Raw genomic sequence first — 22,602 nt, forward strand, 5'->3', positions numbered from 1 at the left:
AAACTCTTTAGAGAGGAAAGCAAAACAAACAGTTGAATCCCGACCTTCAGAGTTGTAAGGATGGAAAATATGGGTTCAGACAATGATAATATGGCTGCCGTCAATGTCACAACTTTCAATGAACAGATTCAGTGCACACAAGCAGTAATTGTTGATAGCAGTTCATCGCCCTTTTCATTCAAATGTGCTTTCTTACTGCCAGACTATGCAGCCTACATTACCACAGACCAAAGGTTTCATTACAAGACAAAAACAACATTCGTGAGGTTACATCAGATTAAGTAATTATTTTAATCCACATTTTTTTGGAATGTGTGCAGTTTATTTTTTCATTCAACTCATAAATTGACAGCCTTTTCCTTCACAATGACAGGCCAAATTTGAATTGTACTAAGAGAGCTGAATCTGTTTCAACCTTGACCTGCGCTGGTAGAGCTGTGCGTTAATATTACTTGAACTAGCAGGGTATGTGCATCTGGAGTCCTAATAATGATCTTGCCGAGAGTGCAGAAAAGCAATGACATTGGTGACGTTGCTGCCCTGTAGGATCTCCATGTTGAACAAGCACTGGCAAAACCAATATGCATTGCCTTTGAATGGCGTTACCAGACTGCTAGGCTTTGGCGAGGATTTTCATTAATGCTGTTCCGTATTGAGAAAAAGAAAATACAAATATTTACTGAAGAGGAACAGTACCGACAAAAACAAAAAACTGATGCAGTGTAATGACTTATAAGTTTATATGCATCACCATGCATGTGCATAAATGCATCCTGATGCGGTGGCCATTTTCTTTAAACATTTGATTTAGCATTCCAAAATGGCAAATGCCAATCTTGGGGTATAAATTAGAAAACATGCATGAAAACATATCAAAGATAAAGAAGAAACTAACAAATGGCTGCTGCCTGGAACTCCAAAAACAAAAACAAGTGACAAGGCGGGAGAGCAGCACCACAGGGGCGAGGGTGGTACTATAAGTCAATGCTGTGGCAGGATGAAGGTGGAGCGATGGAACAGGCGAGCAATGGCGGAGATTGGGCAGAGGAGATTAATTAATAACCGGAGGAAGCACTTGAAGTAAAGCCATTGACTGAGATGTAAGCACCTGAGATTGACAAGAGAGCCAACCAATGGTAAGCAATAAGCAGGCCCAAAGCCCACTGTAGGTTTTGGTGCTGTGCTCGACAACAAACAGCTAAAAGTTACCTTCAGGCAGATATAAAAATCAGGGGTTGGAAGGGGATGATGGAGGAATAAGATGAGAACTGACAGAATGCCGGTTGAGGCCCATCCATTCCTTCACTCTTGGGAGACATTCTCTGATGTTAATGGAAATGAAAAGTTTGTTGTTAAGGTGACAAGTCGATCACCTGTGTACCGGCATTATAACATTATATAACATTGATTGCATTAACATAAAGGATGAACATTGGTGTTAATTTGGATGTAGAACCGAACCCTGAGGAACTCCAGAGGTAATTATAGAAGAAAGTGAAAAACACTGACCTATTACCACTTGTGTTCTGTTGTTTAAGAAAGAAGAAAACCATTGACGTACAGAGGCTGTGAGGCCAAAGTTGTTCAAAAGTGAAATCACAAGGCAGAGGTTAATAGTGTCAAACGGTTGTATGTCTTAATAATGCATGTCGTTACTCGCGAGTCTTTACAACAAATGTATCTTTACCACGCATAGCTTTACAATGACACGCTTTAAGGAACGCGCTGGACTTTGGAAGAGTATCATTTACAATTCCAACTCCAGTCTGCGCAACAGTAGGGAAAGCGTTGGACTCTAAATACCAACTCCGCTTCCTTAGAGCATGTCAATTAAACAGTATGAGTGGTAAAGGAATGAGTGGTAAAGGAATGCGTAGTAAAGACGGATTTGCTGCAACACCTGCATTGTAACGGCAACACGTGGTTCGAGACACATTGGAAATGCAGTTTCCTGTGTCAAAAACCACCAAAAGATCGAGCTGTGTGAGGGCAATGACACTGTCAAAATCTTCTGCACAATGCAGATCATCAACGGCAGCAAGTATAGCTTTTATCAGAAAGAAACTAGTCTGTGCATCATCAAGAAAAGAATGTGTTCCAAGGGGAAAACAGAGGTGTCTATTGGCAAGCTTTTCCAGAGGTTTTGCTACTGCGGAAGGACCGCAGTAGCACTGTAATTGGACAGAGCGAAAGGATTTAAATGAGGGTTATTATTTTTTTTTTTTACAAGAGGTTTTACTCAACCTTGTTTGAGTTCAAGAGAAACAATACCCATATGTAGAAAGATATTACTATGCAATGAGACTTCTATGCACAATATTAATTATTAAAGGTGAGATCGATTTACAGCTGCTGAGGATGATCTGAAGTACTTCCATAGAAATTACTTGAAATTAGTATTGTGTTCTTTTTGCATCAATAAAGGAAAATTGTTGGATGTATTGCTGGGTGTAATTAGCACATTGTTTCTGTGTATTTTGACGGGTATTGGATATTTTATGGATGAAAATGTTGGCAAGATCACGCATAAGAACTGGGATGGAGCGAAGAGACCGGATGAGAGATTTCTTTCTGCTCATTATTATTTACAAGAATACGGTTGGAATTGTGCTTTTGTGTGCATTTTTGTAAGACCTATTTGTAAATGGAGAGCTGATGTCTGTGGATCATTTTCAAGTGTGCACTGTAATGGGTCCAAGATTTGTGCTCCAGGGATTAGGTAGACTTTTTTTAGTAACCTTAAAGCTGGAGAGCCCAATGAAGAGATCTTACTTTTTGGCTATAGGGGCAGTATTAAAATATTGGTATTTTCATATATTAGTGTATTGCAAACAAATCAGAAACCAAGATGAACTCATGATGACAGAAATTGGTTCTTGTGCTTCTTACGACATACCAGGAGACAAGGCAATGGCAGAAGTATACTAATAATTGAAAGAACATTTTGATTTGTTATTTTCTGCTTTACTTTTACTTCCTAAATCCGAGCTCTCCAACATTTGTTAGTAATCGCAAGACATTAAATTAGCAACAGGCTCGATTATATCTTTCGCAAAAATAACAGTTGATGGACAGAATGCAGAACAATGTCATACATTCACCCAGTACAGAGATCTGGGCCTAAATCCATCGTTTTTTTGCTCACCATGCCATCCCCGTTTGAACCCAGCCATATGCAAATCAGTCTTGACCCTGTGCCTCATGGAAACAGTCCAGCCCGAACTGCCAAGCCAGGTCCTCCCTGGACTGGAACCAAGCATCCTAGGCCCGGTTTTGGGGTTTCACCCCTCTTCAGCCAGGATAGCTTGATTCCAGTGGCATGGAGAGCACGGGACTCACGTCTGAGCATACCCGTCCCACTCGGGGTGACAAATGCAAAAAGAACTACTGATGGACAGAATGCAGAACAATGTCATACATTCACCCCAGTACAGAGATCTGGGCCTAAATCCATCGTTTTTTTGCTCAGCATGTCATTCCAGTTTGAACCCAGCCATATGCAAATCAGTCTTGACCCTATCCTGGCTGAAGAGGGGTGAAACCCCGAAACCGGTTATAGGATGCTTGATTCCGGTCCAGGGAAGACATGGCTTGGCAGTTCGGGCTGGACTGTTCCCATGAGGTACAGGGTCAAGACTGATTTGCATATGGCCATGTCTGAACTGGGGTGGCGTGGTGAGCAAAATAACGATGGATTAAACCCAAATCTGTGACTGGGGGTGAATGTTTTACCAATGTGCAACATTCCGTCCATCATCTTGTGTGTTTTGTCGATTATATCTTTGCCAGCTGGGTATATAATTATTTGCCATTTGGTGTCGCTCCTATCACTTTATTTGGCAGATCATGTTAGAATTTATTGTATATTACAAGATGTTTTATAGTTACTCATTATTAGCCTTTTGTCATTCTATGTCGAATGCTTAAAATTGTATTCTAAACTACACAATATAACCACTTCTACAAACAGTGAGGGGGAAGGGATTTTCCTGACGAAACACTACAGTCCCTTCAATTATAAGCATGTGCAACTGTTGGGATGCAACTGGTGAAGGAGGGAGGGAAGGGTGGGTTGGGAGTCAAATGCGCAGGGGAGAGGGCCTTGGGCTTTTCTTTAATGTGTTATTTTACCCTTCTGACATTTCAATTTCCTACTTCTTTTCTCTCACAGATGCATACACCATGTATGAGGACTTCATAAACTTGACTGGTATGATTCCTATTTAGTCTGCATTCTCAAACACTATGCATATTGGGGTTCTAAGAGAAACTCTATTGATAACAAAACAACATGCTTCGATAAATTTAGCTCCCAAATGCCTATTCACTACTTTTGCAAACAAACTGACTGAGCTAAAAGAGCTATTGCTGAACACGAAAAGCCTAAACCACCGAGAGAAAAGGAAAAAAATGATAGACAATTAACTATTTAATTTTGCTTCACAATTTCTTTTACGGTCAATGAATACATTTTTTTGAGTGCCTTTTTTGAGGGTCGATGGAGGAGGAGGAGGGATTGAGGGTATGATTACAAACATAAGCAAGACAGGTTGAACCCATGAGAATGAACATATCAAAATATTTGCTGTAGGATTCGAAGTCTTGTCACCGAGTTTGAAGGCGCTCGATTCTCCTTCTAAGAGGAAATGGATTCACACATATCTGAAACTGGAGAGAGCAGACATAGTGATCCTTCTAAAAGCTGACCTATGTTAAGGCAAGTCGTGACAATTCAAATCTAAATTTTACAGTACACATATTTATGCTTCAGCTACACCAAAAAAGTGTGAAGTAGCATTCCTGATTGCAAGGGGTCACACAACCTGGTGATACTTAAAACACTCATGGGCAATGAAGGTGAGATATGCTCTGGTCAAGGAATGAGGGTGGGGAGTGAAAACTCAGGATGGTTACTTTATTGCCCCCAATCAGAACTAGAACAGATTTTAGAAAAGGTAGTGTGTAAAACTGAAGGTCCTGACAGGGTGCTAAAGGGGGATTTTTATGTAGTGCTGGCACAAGGGTGGGTAGGTGGATCAAACTTAACCAGAGGGCATATAAGAAATATAACAGAGGTTAACGTGTGAGACTAGATGCATCAGGATTAATTGACGTGTAGAGATCAAAACCCTCCTGTGAGTGGGACTTTACCTTTGGTTCATCAGTTTACCACGCCAATTCCAGAATATCTATGGTCCTTGTATCTGGTTACACAATGATACAGTGAGCAAAGCAGAGATTGGTACAATATCAATGTCCGACCATACTCAGGTCAGACACTGATATTGTACCTGTTGGGTCCAGGATGGAGCCAACAGAGCAGAAATCTACAAAGCTATAGAAGACTATTTCAAAATCAACAACATCCCTGATACCCTAAGAACAATATTATGGGACACTGTGATGGCAGTGATAAGAGGCTGGAATATTGCTCTAGCGGCAATCATAAACAGTGGAACGGTGTGAGCATCTAAGACGAAACTATGAAACCAGACGGACTCCAGCTTGACTAGATCATGTGAAAACACTCCTGTAGCATTCGCACCAGCTTAGGATCTTAAAAATGGAAATTAGAAACGGTATTTTGCAGAGCTCAGCTTCTGGTGGCATGGGAAGGTAAGGGATTGCACCACGTTGTTCCTGTCTCATGGTAGCTGTTACACTTATAATGAATGTACACTGTCTTTCTTGTTTGAAAACTGAACTGCCTGGTAATTTGCCATTGCTGGGTAAACGTATCACCACCAGTGTTTAGAGATGTTACTTCAGATATGCCAGTTGGGCTTGAAATGTCATTCAGCTGAATAAACCTTCACTCTCAAAGAATAATCCTGCTATCGAGTTTTATTTGTTGAATTGCACTTTGATAATGGCACTAATGCAAACCCCCCCCCCCCCTCACCCCCCTCCCCCTAGAGGCAGATTTGAAAACTGCCGAAGACAAACACAAACTGACTGGTTCTAAAAAGGAACTGAAAGAAGTAAATACTATCAAGGGCCAAGAAACTGTACTAATGATCAATAATTATGAAATTGCATTATTGACACTACAAAGGAAAGACTATGAGACCGAAGATAAAGTCAACCAACTCTTAGCAAATAAACTTAAGGCAAAAAGGAATGTGGAGGTCATGTATGGCTTAGAGCAGATCTGTTTCGTTTCTTTTACTCAAACCTGTATTCCAGAAGAAATAAGCAGGAGAGTCAGAGTGAAAACTTCCTGGATGGACTGACATCACAAGATAAGGAAAAAACACATAAGAACCAGGGACCCCAATGGAGGAGGGGGAATTAATAGGGTCAGCAAAAACCTGAAATCAAATTAAGCACCTGGACTAGAAAAAGATGTTGTTACAAGACCTTTCCTGTTAAACTGAGCCAAACATTGAACTGGTAGTTCTCTCAGCTCTTGATGACCTCTGATGCTGCCTGGTTGATTATGGAGGCGTCCGGCCCTGGTGCTGTCGAAACTGTCAGCAGCCTTTGGCACTCTAGAACCCTCAGTAGGAAGGTGGAATCTGACTGCATGGTTGCCCCCACTCTTTTCCTGGTCCTTTGCTGGTTTTTTACTTAGTTTCACTGGGATCCTGCTATTCAGGACCCCAGCCTATCTGCTTTCCCCTTTAAATTGATTACCAGTACTTTAGGTATACTCCAGATTGGAATCTGGGGTACCCTTATAAGTCCCTAGTATATGGTATACTATGTACCCAGGGCATAGGTATCCCAGAGGCCTACCAGGGGCTGCAGCATGTATTATGCCACCCCTGGGAAGCCTTCCAAAATGACACCACAGGTCTGCTACTGCAGCCTGGGTAAGGTGGTGCATGCACCCCTTACTGAGATATAGGTTCACTATCTCTCTCCATATCACTGCACATGTAAACCTATCAGTCACCCCTATGGCAGGCCTTCACAATCATGAAGGCAGGGTGATGGGTTTTATGTGAGAGGGTGCCTATCCATGAACAGAGCCCCTCTGCAGCCTTCGGAACCTTTATTCCGGGGTTGTTTGTGATGCAGCCAAACCATATACTCTTAAGTGCATTATAACCAAATGGTAAATGCTAACTTTGGGATGGCTGCACGGAAACATGTTGTGTTTGGTGTCAAACACCGTGGAATCATACCCCTACACCAGTAACTGGTGTGGGAGTATGATCCCACCCTTCTAGAGGGAGAGACATGACAGCACCAGTATACCCGGCACCAACTAACAGAGCCCTGGCATCACAAAATGGATGCTGCCAGCCACAGACACGGGTCTGCCCTCCTGCTGCTGGACGAAACTCCGGGAGGGGAGGCCTGGACAATAGGTTTCCTGTCACAGGGAGGTGTCACCATTCCCAGACAGGCTTTAGTGTATTGTGGCTAGGTGGGTGCACACCAAGAGTGCATTGAAATCTGCACTGGGGGCACATTTGGTGTCCCTGTGCATAGTCCAGCTCAAACCGGTTGCAGGGGCTACCAGCCCCTGCTCTGGCGTGAAACTGGACAAAGGAAATGGGTGTAGCCACCCCTCTTTCCTGACCCTCCCATAGGTGGGTCCCTAGAGTTTGTCCAACCCCTTCCTTGGGTATAAGATAGGAACCCCTGGCTACAGGATTTTAGATTACACCTGGACGAAACTCTGATACAGAATCCTGGAACATCGACGATCTACACTGAATTAGATGACTGAAGAATCTCCCTTGGAGTAAAGGAGTTACTCCCCTGCAAGGCAGGCACCAAAGACGCATCTGACCGGTTTGCATCTCCGAAGCTCCCGACGGAATCCGAAGAATTTTGCAACACAGGAGGTGGGTTTCCGTGGTCTTAGAGGCTGATCAGTGCCCACAGCAAGTCCCTCTTGGCGACCGTGCAACCCGAACCCCTGGACACCGCGTCACTTTGCAGAAGCATCAGCTTTCCAGCGACTCCTGCAGCTGAGCTTTGGGTTACTTGTAGCCCGGACCCCGAGCAGCAATTCCACAGAAGATTGCCCGCCTACACTCCCCAAGTGTTCCGTGAGCTGGCCCTTTGTGTTTTCTCTCGAGGTCCCTTTGCGATCCCTGGTCCGTCGACTGGTGGGTCCCTATGAAGGCAACTCTAACTTTAATTGGGCTTACCTCGTTGCTCCAGACGTGCCCTGACTCTCCATCGCTTGGGGAATCCCCAGGACCTTGCTGGTCCGCACCAAAGCATCTTTTCTCTTCCTGCGTGGGTTGCTGTTGCCAAGGCTTGTTGGGTTCAATCCGAGCACCGAGACCGCAGCACTCGACATCCTTTGTGGGACAGCTCGAATCCAGCTCCTGGTCATCGTCGACGCCTCCTGGTCCTCGTGGCTGCAGAGTCAAGCTTCACCTCTTCGCACCTGAAACACTCGACATGGGTGGGCATTCGTCTATCGTGCCCCTGGCAACTGATCCAGACTCTGTCCCCTCTGCTGTAGGGTTCTTCTGATCTTCGATCCAGGCTTGGATCACACCGGACACTTTTCTTCTTCCCGGTAGCAGCACTCTGCAGCAGATCGCCATTGAAATCAACGACGATTCCCAACCCCCTAAGTCTAAAGGGGTTTGCTCAAAGTCCTCTAAGTGTCCTTAACTTCTGAAATTCCAACCGCGACTTTCCCATAGAATAGTACGGGGCCCGCGCCTGCGTTCTCACACTGCACGCGTCCCCCGTGGGTCTCCTGTGTCACTGCCTTGGGTGGTTTCTTGGGGTCCCAGCGATTCTACGTGCTCTAAGCATTGTGTCTAGTCAAGTCGTGGTTCCTCTGCCACTTTCTTAATATATGATTTGGTCCGCCCCTAGGGCCCATTATATATTGTGCTATTTACTGTCGTTTTAGAACTATATTATTGTGTATCTTGGATTCTACATAAAGAGATTAGTAGTGAGTGTTTATAAATAAATACATATATTTTATATATACTTTGTGGGGTTCTCCCTTCATTTAGTTATTGAAGAGGTTATAATCTGGTAAACCAAGCTGCTTTACACCCCTTCAAGACTTAGCCTGAAGGCTGCTCTCCATAGCTACCACTAGGATAGCTTTCAATAAAGGTTGTCTTTAAACCTATCATCAATAAGGGTTGTTTGGACTGGTGCAAGGTGCCCACTATAACTAGTGGACAGCATATACCAGGCCAATTTCTCACACCCTCCATTTTGTTAAACTCTTAATTGAAAGCTGGACTGGGAGACCATGCCATTTATTATATCACATCATTTCTCTGCGACCAGCAGAAGAATATTTCTTTGTCAGCTTTTCAATCAGTGGTCAAAAAATTTAACTGAGGTATCTCTCAGGGATCGATTCTTTCCCCACTACAGCCGCTAAAAATGTGGAATGCACTCCTAGCAGCCATCCGGTCAGAACCTACACAGACTAACTTTACGAAAGGCATCAATACGTGACTTTTTAACTAATAAGCTCTCTCCTGCTTTGTCTTTCTGTAGGTTACTTCTTCACCACCAAAACAGAAATATTTACTCATTATAAACACATTTGACACTGCACATTTAAAGAAATAAAAGCTGTTCTAAACAAAATTAGAAAGATTTATGTGTGTCGAGGCTGGGTAACCATAAAGATAAATATCAGACAAAAACTGCAGTACATGTTTCCGTCAGGATAGGGAAGAGGATATTGAAGTACCTAAAGAAGGCCCCCCTCTACTTCGAGTGGCAAGGGAAGTCTCCTAGAATATCAGAACTTCTAAGAGTTGCAAGAGATAACGGGGACTTGGATTCCCTACCAGAGGGAACTACTATAAAGTGGCGCACCTGTGAAACACTGAAGAGTGGTTACGAAGAGAGACAGATAAACACTCGGTCCATATGGATAGGGCAGTAGTGGAAGATCCTTGTGGGACCTGGTTTGGCTTTAGAGGAAACAGACTCCAAAATGTCCACTGTAATCAAATTTCCAGCGCTTTACTGGAGGTGAGGGATACAGTGGGTCGATCCTGCCTGTTCATACCATTCCCATCACACCTAACGTCATTACATGACAACCAAGTATTCACGCCATCAAGATAAGTTAAAATTAAATAAAATTTGTAGACTTATAAAGCGCGGCTTATCACCTTTGAGGGTATCCAGGCAATGTCCATGGGAACGGGGAGATTAAGTCATTTGCCCAGAATCACAGGATATTGAGCTAACACCGAGATTTGAACCCGGATCCCCTGCTCCCAAAGTCAGCAGCTTTAAGAAACCGAAAGAAGGAGACTGCCTAATATCACACATGCTGCTACAAAGGCATATGGTTTTTTTTTCTTTTTCTCTCTACACTTGTATACCCCTGGATAATAGCCTACAAGCTCTAGCAGAATGTTTGTCAGATAGAGATGCAACTTTTTATGAACACACTCAGATGCTATTAGATCTAACACGTCTGACTCTGGAAAATAAAGTCTTCTTACATCAGGACAATTGGTACAGACAAGTGATAGGGGTAGCCATGGGTTCGAAATTTTCTCCATCCTATGCTAACCTTTACATGAGCTCTTTTGAACAGCAACATTTGTGGAAAATGTCAAACACCAAACTCACAGAACACATAGTATATCGGGGTCGCTACATCGATGATATTTTTATTCTTTGGTCGGGTAGCGACCAATGCATCCAAGAGTTGCTGGAACATCTAAATGACAATACATACAACATCAGATTTACTCATAAGATCAGCAAATGGGAAATAGAATTCTTAGATGTAATTCTATACACGAAAGAAAATAAGATCGTTTCCAGATTGTTCAGGTAAGTAGTGCTCACCCTAAGTCCCAAATAAATTCGATCCCCTTTGGGGAAATGACGAGACTTAAAAGGAACTGCAGTGAAGATTCAGTGTTCTTAATGGAGTTACAAAAACTGGAGTCAAGATTCCAGAACAGAGGATACTCGAAGGTAGTATTGGATTGTGCCAAGAATAAGATACAGAAAAAATCAAGGTCATGCCTATTAAAATCAGGAAATAATGACAAAAGAAAGAACAGGGAACGTAATATTGCATTCGTGACGGATTTTAATACAAATAGTCACTAAATTTACAATATCTTTCGGAAACATTGGCACATCCTGAGATTAGATAAATCAATAGAGAAATATATTGCCAACAATCCTACTGTGTCACATAGAAGGGGCACAACCCTAAGAGAACTCCTCTGTCCAAGCTATTTGCCTCCCAAGAAGAAAGCGCCACTTGGCTACTACCCAAACCAGTGGGTTTTTTCAAATGTACTAACTGCAGCATCTGCCAGTTGGCAGCAAATAAGACTCTTGAATTTCAATATAATACAGCAGTGAGACATGTTATCAATCAATTTATTAATTGTAATACCAACTATGTGGTATATTGTATCATTTGTTGCTGCGGACCAAATACTGTAGGGAGCACCAAACGACCCCTACGGGAAAGAATACAGGAACATGTCAGGGCAGGGCAAATACGAAAAATCAGATTTCATGGTATTTCACACACCATGAGTGGGCCGAGGGGTGGTGATAGAACACTAACTCTGAGAAGAACAGTGACACAGTGGATCATCAAATTGCGAGCGGTAGAAATGGGGCTCAATTTTGACAAACAACTGCATGTGTTTCTAGCACAATGAGAACTTAGGATATCTGTTTATTTGCTGAAGATAAAAATGAGGGGTCCTGTAAAGTACAATTGAGATTTTGTGGGTACTGACACTGTGTTCCTGTGGGGGATACAAAGAATCTAATGTTTGGAAAACCTCTGATGTAATTCACACATGATTGTGGTTTCAAAAATGTATTTTAATTGTAAAACAACTGATGTAATGTAAAGTAATGGACAAAAAATGTCATGGTTCTCTTCTCTTTTCGCACACTTAAAACATGTTCTCTTTTCTGATTCTCTCTCTAATTTCTAGTAAAAGCACAGGTGGAGGGACTTGTTTCTGATGCACGAGCTGAAAATATTCAGTTATGCTCTGTGCGATATCGATATTCTTATAAAAATACTTTATATAAACAACACACACTTTTCAATTTTATATATTATTTAAATCCTGAATGGAATACGAGCACCACTAAAATTATAGGGAGAACTAATATTATAAACTGATAGGATCGATTGTTTATGCACGTTTATCCGTTTTATTTATATGTACAAATGTACTTTAAACACTATTCAAATATGGCCGCCGTATATGGTGGTTTAACAACACTAGTAACCGGATATGGGTCGAGAGAAACCGAGAAGGTGACTATCTCTCGACGTATGGGGTCATTTCCGGTTTCCCAGCCTTCCGATCGGCTTAAATAGAGACCGTTAATGTTATTTCGGTCTCTTACTGGACGCGTCCTGCCGAGCCCACGCCGTTGGAATTGCATACAGAAACACACGGTGAGTGACATGATCGGTCTGTTAGTGCCCTTTTCGTTCGTGCATCCGGTCAGACTAATTTAGTATTGTCTAAAACAGAATTTGCCCATTGGCTACGAAAGGTTTTTCGGTAGTCTTCACAGCAGATTTTGCCGACTAATGGGTGACATTAATGTGTTAAGTCACTACTTGAGCACATGACACGTGATATATATATATTTTCTACATTTCAGGGGCCTATCACAGCCTGTCGGGAATTCTATAAATGTGTATGCTACACAAGAGACTGTAAGAGTAATTATAGCTCTGACTTAGGGAGAGGACAGATACTGCCCTAATAGATATGGTTATTGACAATCCGCCTTAAATAAATATCTGACAATTTTTTACAGAATTATTTTTTACTCCTTATGGAAAAGTATTCGCATGATGGAATGAAGAATTTACCAACGGGGACTAATGTAATAAACTAAAAACTTTTTGGCCCGTTCATACTGTGGGAACACGTATAAATTGCGACATAACACAGGTATAGTGGATGTATAAGAATAATGCCATCATCTATTGGAGTGATGGGATGAGTTATCTAATGTATAATTTCCCCATCTCGTTTTGTCCACTAGAAAACGTTTGTGGTATACTTCTTGAACTACCTGTGCTGGCAGTTCTCCCATAATTTGAATCAAAGAAATAGGTGGACGACGTCTAAGAAATCAGGAAGTGAGTGCCGGTATTCCTAATTACAAAATGTCCAGACTGGTGACATGATGGAATTCTGATACTAAGATACTGTGACTATACATCTTTTTCACAGATTCTTTTGGATACAATCGTTCTTTGTCTGAGAAGACATCGGGAATCAAATATATGTGCAGCCATTGAAACCTTTAAAATTTGAAAGAGGTTAGTGATCTAATTACAGTCAAGGAATTATGACCACTGTTGGTCATAATACATTGGTTGATATTAATTTGGTGCACGGTGTGGCATTGGGTCTATCTCGCTCTTTAAACCATGTTTCTATCTTTTGAGGTGGCTATCACTTCAGGGTATTTTTGAAAAACAACTTTTCATCTCATCTTGCAGCACCTTCTTTTTCTGGTTTTATCCACTTCTACAAATGTTATCTTCCCTTTTTGATATGAGGAAAAGGGGTCCCAAATAACTGGGGCATGTTTATTTTTATATATATATGTATTCAGTGTGAATGAGACTATGACATTATCTTCGCAGCCTTCAGGAAGTCACTTGATGTGACGAAACACGTGTCGGCCGTTGCTCATTTGGATCAAGACCATAAAGCTACAACCATCTTTTTACGAACTGTCTCTTCAATGTCACACTTATTTTAGGGACATTGGTTCTTTCTTGGTCTTGTTTGAAAACTGTGATATTTTATACAATGTTTTTCTAAATTAAAAAATCACATTTTTGTACGAATCCAAATCTGTTTTGCTGCTAGTGATATTTCGACAATACTCAATGCAGTTTGCTTCGGTCATATACAAATACGAATAAGAGTCATTACTTTTGAGTGCCAGGATATTTGTATGTTATATCCTACAAAGGCATGTCGGGAGGTTTGAACTATATAAACAGACTTGTAGTATCCGCAAAACTGAGAGATTTAGAGATTAGCAAATATGCCACTGGGTACTACATAACGGTATGAAAGAAGCAGCTATGAGACTGTTGACCCAGGGTGAAAAGCTGTTTGCGTACTATACCAGGGTACGAAGGAGTGGGTGCCCAATTTGTAAAATTTCTTCAATACTTCCGGCATACAGGAGAAATGGGAACACATGCTTAAGTGGAAAAGGGATTTGGGAAGAAGATAAAGATGGATAGGTGAGAAACACTTTGTTATACAAAGACAGCATATCAGAGAGAACCATCCCTTAAGGTTATGGTGAACTGGTTTTTAATTTCCAACTAACGGCACAAAATGCTTTGAGGAGTGTCAAATCGATACTCAAGAGGATGCAGGAACAAGGGTACACCTCTTCAAGTATGGTGGAATACAACAAAAATACAAGCATACTGGAAAAATGTATTAACAGAAATTAAAGAAATCAAGGGGTTCCTTATTGAGACTAACTTGTCAGCGACAATCTTGGATCTCCGTCCAGTGGGGTGTGAAAAACTTACAATAAGTATATGGAATTTGATCTATCACCTACTGTTGGTGGCTATAATGACCATAGAGAGCTCATACAAACAAGGTTTCAGTTCGACCTGGCATGCACTGTGCTTGTTGATATGGGAAACTATGGCAGCTGAGAGGTTTTCAGCACACATTACCAAACACAGACAATTGTCTAGCTATCTGTAGCCCGTTTTTTAATGCAAACAATGGAATCAGAGGGAAGTGACAGATTAGGCTAACCAATATTTAAAATATTGAGATAAAGACTAAGCATCCTACCCCTTGATGACAGAGATGAGGTTGTGAGAGGGATTAATGTGGTACACACTGTAACAATACCCTATGCTCAGGGAGGGTTGTTGCAACAAACAAATGATGGACGGAATGCTGACAATGCATACATTCTCCCCCAGTCAAGAGATCTGGGTTAATTCCATCGTTCTTTTGCCCACTACACCACCCCAGTTTAGACACGGCCATATGCAAATCAGTCTTGACCCTGTGCCTCATGGGAACAGTCCAGCCCGAACTGCCAAGCCATGTCTTCACTGGACCGGAATCAAGCATCCTAGGACCGGTTTCTGGCTATCAGCCGTCATCAGCCAGGATAGCTTGACTCCAGTGGCGTAGTGAGCACGGGTCCCACGTCTGGGAATACCCATCCCACTTAGGGCGAAAAGCGTTACAACAAACAAATGATGGACGGAATGCTGACAATGCATACATTCTCCCCCAGTCAAGAGATCTGGGTTAAATCCATCGTTCTTTTGCCCACTACACCACCCTAGTTTAGACACGGCCATATGCAAATCAGTCTTGACCCTGTGCCTCATGGGAACAGTCCAGCCCGAACTGCCAAGCCATGTCTTCACTGGACCGGAATCAAGCATCCTAGGACCGGTTTCTGGCTATCAGCCGTCATCAGCCAGGATAGCTTGACTCCAGTGGCGTAGTGAGCACGGGTCCCACGTCTGGGAATACCCACCCCACTTAGGGCGAAAAGCGTTACAACAAACAAATGATGGACGGAATGCTGACAATGCATACATTCTCCCCCAGTCAAGAGATCTGGGTTAAATCCATCGTTCTTTTGCCCACTACACCACCCCAGTTTAGACACGGCCATATGCAAATCAGTCTTGACCCTGTGCCTCATGGGAACAGTCCAGCCCGAACTGCCAAGCCATGTCTTCACTGGACCGGAATCAAGCATCCTAGGACCGGTTTCTGGCTATCAGCCGTCATCAGCCAGGATAGCTTGACTCCAGTGGCGTAGTGAGCACGGGTCCCACGTCTGGGAATACCCATCCCACTTAGGGCGAAAAGCGTTACAACAAACAAATGATGGACGGAATGCTGACAATGCATACATTCTCCCCCAGTCAAGAGATCTGGGTTAAATCCATCGTTCTTTTGCCCACTACACCACCCTAGTTTAGACACGGCCATATGCAAATCAGTCTTGACCCTGTGCCTCATGGGAACAGTCCAGCCCGAACTGCCAAGCCATGTCTTCACTGGACCGGAATCAAGCATCCTAGGACCGGTTTCTGGCTATCAGCCGTCATCAGCCAGGATAGCTTGACTCCAGTGGCGTAGTGAGCACGGGTCCCACGTCTGGGAATACCCACCCCACTTAGGGCGAAAAGCGTTACAACAAACAAATGATGGACGGAATGCTGACAATGCATACATTCTCCCCCAGTCAAGAGATCTGGGTTAAATCCATCGTTCTTTTGCCCACTACACCACCCCAGTTTAGACACGGCCATATGCAAATCAGTCTTGACCCTGTGCCTCATGTGAACAGTCCAGCCCGAACTGCCAAGCCATGTCTTCACTGGACCGGAATCAAGCATCCTAGGACCGGTTTCTGGCTATCAGCCGTCATCAGCCAGGATAGCTTGACTCCAGTGGCGTAGTGAGCACGGGTCCCACGTCTGGGAATACCCACCCCACTTGGGGGGCGAAAAGCGTTACAACAAACAAATGATGGACGGAATGCTGACAATGCATACATTCTCCCCCAGTCAAGAGATCTGGGTTAAATCCATCGTTCTTTTGCCCACTACACCACCCCAGTTTAGACACGGCCATATGCAAATCAGTCTTGACCCTGTGCCTCATGGGAACAGTCCAGCCCGAACTGCCAAGCCATGTCTTCACTGGACCGGAATCAAGCATCCTAGGACCGGTTTCTGGCTATCAGCCGTCATCAGCCAGGATAGCTTGACTCCAGTGGCGTAGTGAGCACGGGTCCCACGTCTGGGAATACCCATCCCACTTAGGGCAAAAAGCGTTACAACAAACAAATGATGGACGGAATGCTGACAATGCATACATTCTCCCCCAGTCAAGAGATCTGGGTTAAATCCATTGTTCTTTTGCCCACTACACCACCCCAGTTTAGACACGGCCATATGCAAATCAGTCTTGACCCTGTGCCTCATGGGAACAGTCCAGCCCGAACTGCCAAGCCATGTCTTCACTGGACCGGAATCAAGCATCCTAGGACCGGTTTCTGGCTATCAGCCGTCATCAGCCAGGATAGCTTGACTCCAGTGGCGTAGTGAGCACGGGTCCCACGTCTGGGAATACCCATCCCACTTAGGGCGAAAAGCGTTACAACAAACAAATGATGGACGGAATGCTGACAATGCATACATTCTCCCCCAGTCAAGAGATCTGGGTTAAATCCATCGTTCTTTTGCCCACTACACCACCCCAGTTTAGACACGGCCTTATGCAAATCAGTCTTGACCCTGTGCCTCATGGGAACAGTCCAGCCCGAACTGCCAAGCCATGTCTTCACTGGACAAGAGAAGATCTGAGTTTGAGTTCTTTCTCTGTTGATATTAATTGGAGTAAAGTAGTGTTCTACAAAATAATGAGTACTTCACATCTGACTGAGAGATTTTCAATAGAGGACTGCTAATGTACACAGGCAGTGTATCAAAATTAATAAAAAAATACTTTGGGAAGCAAATGTCACTGAATTAGTCAAAAGTCAAAATACAGCTTCTCCTAAACCCTTGGTTGTGGCAATTAGGTCTCAAAGCAAACACACACATCCATGTTAAGTGGTCCCCAATAAAACAGGTCAGACACTTGTGCACCAAAATGGAAATGGTAAATTGTAGCCTAGGTTTTATAAATGTATGTGCCTGTATTTAAAATGAGATGATTGTATATGACCAACATAGCTGAGGCTCTTTAACTGGGTTGAGGAAGAGTAATATAGGGGCAACAAACAAAGGGGCAAGACGAGTGCCTGAGGCGAGAGATTCCCTGTAACCTGTGGGAGTTGCTTAGTTCATCAACACAATTGGGTACAACATCAGGCTTTTCTATGAAAAAGAATTTACATTTATTTTGGAGGGTTTTCAACTATCTTAATCAACCATTTGAGAAAGTACCAAGTACATATCACAAAGGATAAAAATAACATGTAAATATAACACTCAAAGTATATGTCTCATGCCTCTTTATTTTTTACCAGCTTTTCTAATAACTTTCTCCCATTTCTCTTTTCCCGAAGAAACAAAATTAATTTGATTTTTCCTACTTTTGATTTCTTATGTCATCACATTATTAATTCCTCAAGCCCACTTAATTGAGAGATTTATTTTTAACAGAGTCTGTAGGAAAATGGATTATCGATTGGGGCAAGTGATTATCCACCTCAAGGAATAACCTCAACCTGTGTCAAGGTGAATCCTAAAAGTCACTAAATTAACCTGAGCTCAACCCCCAGGTAGCTATGGCACAGGCAAGGCAGGGCAGACAGGCTTAACTTAGGGCTAAGTGTAAAGTATTTATGCAGCATCAAAAAAAACTAGTGGGTGGGAATGACTCCTGGGCACGCCCGAACTAATGGGATAAAAGTTCCAAGGGCCAACACTACACACTTTGGGAATTTTCAAGATGGTGAATATGTTCAACGCCACTGAACTTAGGCTCTGAGAGCTAGGGGTGTGTGTGGGGAACAAACTATGGTATTCCTAGTGTTTGCCAACATTTGGGGCTGGCACTGAACCTACAATAAACCCAGAGTCAGACATCTGTTAAAACAAATCAGGTTTTTCCAGCAACTAGACAGTGGATACATACAAATTGTTTTGCCATCCTGTTTCGTTTCAAGTATGCCTCCAGTGTTATATGTAAAAACCCTGATACAGAAGTCTGTTGGGACAAAGGAAGGATCGTGCCCTGGTGTCAGCTAACATTTGCCTATGACGTGATTAGGCCTCTCTGAAGTTAATCAAGTTCCTGGATCCAACTCCACTGGTCATACAGTCAAGGCAACTTTGGTTCTCTGATCTGGAAACAGTTTTCAGATCTCTTCAAATGCTAATTACCGGCTGGCAGAAGTGGGAGAACAAATGCAAATTTAGCCTCCAAGAACTTCAGGCAGGGAAAAGGTAACTTTCTAAATGTTACATTTCCTCAATGTGTATTAAAAATCAAACTTCACCACTGATTTTCTTCAAGCTAGTCCCATTCCAGAGATACAGTACTAGGATTTTTAATCTGTACTCTGGTTTTCTACATAGAACAGGTAGGCCTGTCACAGTGAAAAATAGCTTTTAGGTGTTTGTCACTGTAAGGACATAACATTAAATTTCTGCACGTCTTACTTTTAAATACCATACACCCTGCATTGTGAACTATCAAGGCATACATGGGGTGACAATATTTAAAAGAGAGGATTTGAGCTGTAAAGTGGGTTTATTTTGACAGGTCAAATTGTAGTATTTTAACTGACACAGTCAGGCAACCACGGTAGGACTGAAGCCATGTTTTACCTCTAACTGTAGCGGATAGCACAATAGATGCTGCAGTCCACTAGTGGCATTTAGCTTACATGCCCTGGGTACATTTTCTACCATATACTAAGGATTAAAATGTAAGCTAAATATATGAATTGAGAGTATACCAATTTTACCAAGTTGATAGGAGGAGCACAGGCATTTTACCACTAGTTAGCAGCAGTAAAGTGCACAGAGTTCTACAGCCAGTAAACACACATGGTCAAGAAAAAGGTGAAAAATACACGGGGGACATGCAGAAAAGGCAGATTTTCCTATAGGGTCACTTTCCGTTCTCCCTCTTTCTTTTTCTTTGCTTCAGAATAAACTCCTAATACCAGAAATCACTTTCCTAAGAAAAGTCTGCACTCATAATAATAATATTTTACTTTTCGCTCATGTTTTATTGAAGTATCAATATTCAGAGGACACCACTGACAAAGTTATGGTCCATTCTCAAACCGTCACAGGTCTCAGCGCCTCGCTGTGAGTGGAGCTCACACATGAATCAAACGAAGTGTCTTCTACCTCCTCTCTTTCAATGGACGGGTCGTGGCTCATCTCCATCTCCCTATGTCTACCCTCCTTTCTGTATCTGTCGTCCAATCATGTTCTGCTTTAGGGTCGGTTCATAATTCTTGTTGCACACCCTGGTCCTCTGGGATTCCACTTTTCCTGACTCCGTTGCCTTGTGGTATTCTTTCCTCCTTATACTCAGTATCTTCTCTGGCGTATTTCTTAAATTTCCTCTCCCGTGGACACCACACTAGTCCTTCTTACTTCTGTATGTCTCCACCTCCTTCAAGTCTTTTTTCCTTTCTTAGCCGAGCGTTGCCTAATCTTTCGCTATGTTTTGCCTAGCTTGCTCTATCCCTTCTTCTCTTTCCACAGATGCTAAGCCATGACCTGGATCTGGGAGTCCGTGCTGTAGTCCAAATAAGTTCTTTCCTTTCCCATGACACTCCAGAAAATATTATTTCTAATTTAGGAGCAATCGCGTCACCAAACGAAAAATAAAAATCAATAGGAATGCAACTGGGAGCAGCGGCTTCACCCCTCGCCATATTTTTGCTAGAGAACTATCTACTCCAGCAAGATAGCAGAATTGAAGTCTTTCAGTTTGTCTACGGGTAATCTAGGTAGGCCAATCATGCTAAAAAGAGCACGATAAGCAAGTAATGAGCAGATCTGGTATATGACATTAGATTCTCGTAGTATTGTTTAAACCAGTTGTAAATGCACTCTGGGCTCATGAGAAGAGGTAGGTTCAAGTCTTTGGTACCACTGATCTGGCTGCATTCAGCATTGAATAGAGTACACTAAAAGTCTGAAAGCTTTTTTTTAAATATCATACAAAAACTGTTGAGATGTTGTAACATATTTCTCTGGCCTGCAAAAGTGGTCTTGCACAGGATATCGATTATTATTTCAAGTTTTATCAAAACGTCTAAGGAATCACAACCTAGTAAACACTGCCAGACATGCCTGGTTCCTAGCACAACACAAGTTGTACGAATGAGGGGGGTGGGGCGGGGACGACGACATGGGAGCCATAATCATTCCGATGATCCTAAACAATCATTCACAACAGGCAATTGAGACAGAAAGGCTGTATACTGTTCCCCAATGGAGTACAGGTCCATGTAAATGGTTCCCTGCCTGCTCCCTTCCATATTCTATGGGCACAAGACAGTGGTGACCACTATGTCCACTCCTATTCGAGCTAGCTATCAAACTACTCACGGAGTGGCTTTACTGGTCAACTATCCACGGGATCCTCCGAGATCTTATGGGGTTGTCGCATCTAGATACATGGGAGTACTGCGCACTGGGAATAATGGGCCGGAAGAAACGGCACAAAGTGCCCATACGATTTGTCTCCTTAGCACACCTCCTGGCTAAACGATGCATAGCTATGCATTGGCGTTCCCCCACGGGCCCCCTGCTGGCGGCATGGGGGTGGGCGGTGCTCAAGTGGTCCGCGGCTGAGGAGGATGCCCTGCGAGAGGAGGATGCCCTGCGAGAGGAGGAAGCGAAGGCCACACGTAAAACCCCGATTTCCCTGGAGTGGGCGCTGTTGATGCATCAGTTTAAACAGTCCCAGCCCCTAGCTGATCAGGGCGCGACCGCGACCATCCCTACTGCCACGCAGCCATGCGTGCCACAAACCCACTCGGATGATGCTCCCCCCTAATACCTCACAACCACCCTGGAGTGACTAAGTTCCTATCCCCGCTGCTCCGGGGCCTGCACCTATGCCGTATGTCCGCCTGCATAGCCATACCCCGGCCAGGGGTTCCCACTGCGTTGTTTCACCAGTTACCTAACAGACCACGTGTGATATGGTCTGGCTGCCCCCTCTCTGATAGTCCATGACTGCCCCTAGTTTGCTCTCCCCCTCCCTGGTTTGTTCCTTAATACGGCAAACAACTGTTACATTGCATATAACTGCAGTAAAGGTACTTATAAATGTCAAGATGGATATCACCTGACTGGAAATATGTACTTAATGACACTGCGATCTACTACTGATATGTAACAACTGTGCTAACAAATGCCAATAAAAACAAGTTTAAAAAAAAAAAAAAAAATACTCACGGAGTGGCTTAGGCGTGATGCTGAGGTCTATGGGTTTCGGTGGCTGGGAGGTCTGGATGCCTCATACGAAGACAACATCCTACTCTTTGTGCAGAAACAAGAGTTATCAGCCCCAAGAATATTCCACATGATTTCAGTTTACTGAGATACTTCAGGTTTCAGGGTTAATGAGGGAAATCGACTTGTATGCATTTGGTGGGTACCCCTCCACAAAATATTCATATCGCGAAACTGACTTTGGCCTGGATTCAATTTAAATGCTTGGGCATAAGGTCTCAACAAACCCGGTGCTCAGTTGGATACTCAACATCACCCTGCTATAAAGAGCAGTCCAGCGTAAGTTTATGAACTGGGATAATCTTCCACTTAACATCATGGGGCAGAGGCCCCTTTTTAAAATGATGATACTACCCCTCATTCCCTAATTCACCTAGAACTATTCCTATCCTCTCACACACCAATACTTCACATCATTACAACACACATTAACATGATTTTTATAGGTGGTAGGAGCCCCAAGAGTTTCACTGGCTAAAATCGCACAGGGTACCTTTGATGGTGGATTGTGTATCCCTAACCTCCATATGTACTAGGGGGCATCCCAGCTCCTTCCTCTGAATGATTGGCTTTTTAGCGACAGGGGTGACATTGATATGTACTTGAAGTTCAGCTATTGGAACAATCTGTATTCTCTCATCAACAGTGTG

At 43.1% G+C, this 22,602-nt stretch overlaps 2 protein-coding genes across 7 annotated transcripts in view; one reads left to right on the plus strand and one right to left on the minus strand.

The window, feature by feature from the left end:
• The window catches only part of DCAF17 (DDB1 and CUL4 associated factor 17), a 443,011-nt gene that overhangs the window by 373,430 nt on the left and 46,979 nt on the right, over positions 1 to 22,602 (minus strand). The gene's annotated exons all lie outside the window — the stretch shown is intronic.
• The window catches only part of TLK1 (tousled like kinase 1), a 967,987-nt gene continuing 957,675 nt past the window's right edge, over positions 12,291 to 22,602 (plus strand). The window contains exon 1 of one of the 3 annotated variants that reach the window (XM_085645312.1): positions 12,291 to 12,364. In XM_085645312.1, the coding sequence (XP_085501438.1) occupies positions 12,293 to 12,364 (72 nt within the window). In that variant the 5' untranslated portion in view covers positions 12,291 to 12,292. The remainder of the gene's footprint in view (positions 12,365 to 22,602) is intronic. The other 2 variants (XM_085645310.1, XM_085645315.1) reach the window with 2 other exon arrangements.

Source organism: Triturus cristatus, chromosome 3_1 (assembly GCF_964204655.1).
Source record: "Triturus cristatus chromosome 3_1, aTriCri1.1, whole genome shotgun sequence".
In the NCBI taxonomy this organism is placed as follows: domain Eukaryota; kingdom Metazoa; phylum Chordata; class Amphibia; order Caudata; family Salamandridae; genus Triturus; species Triturus cristatus.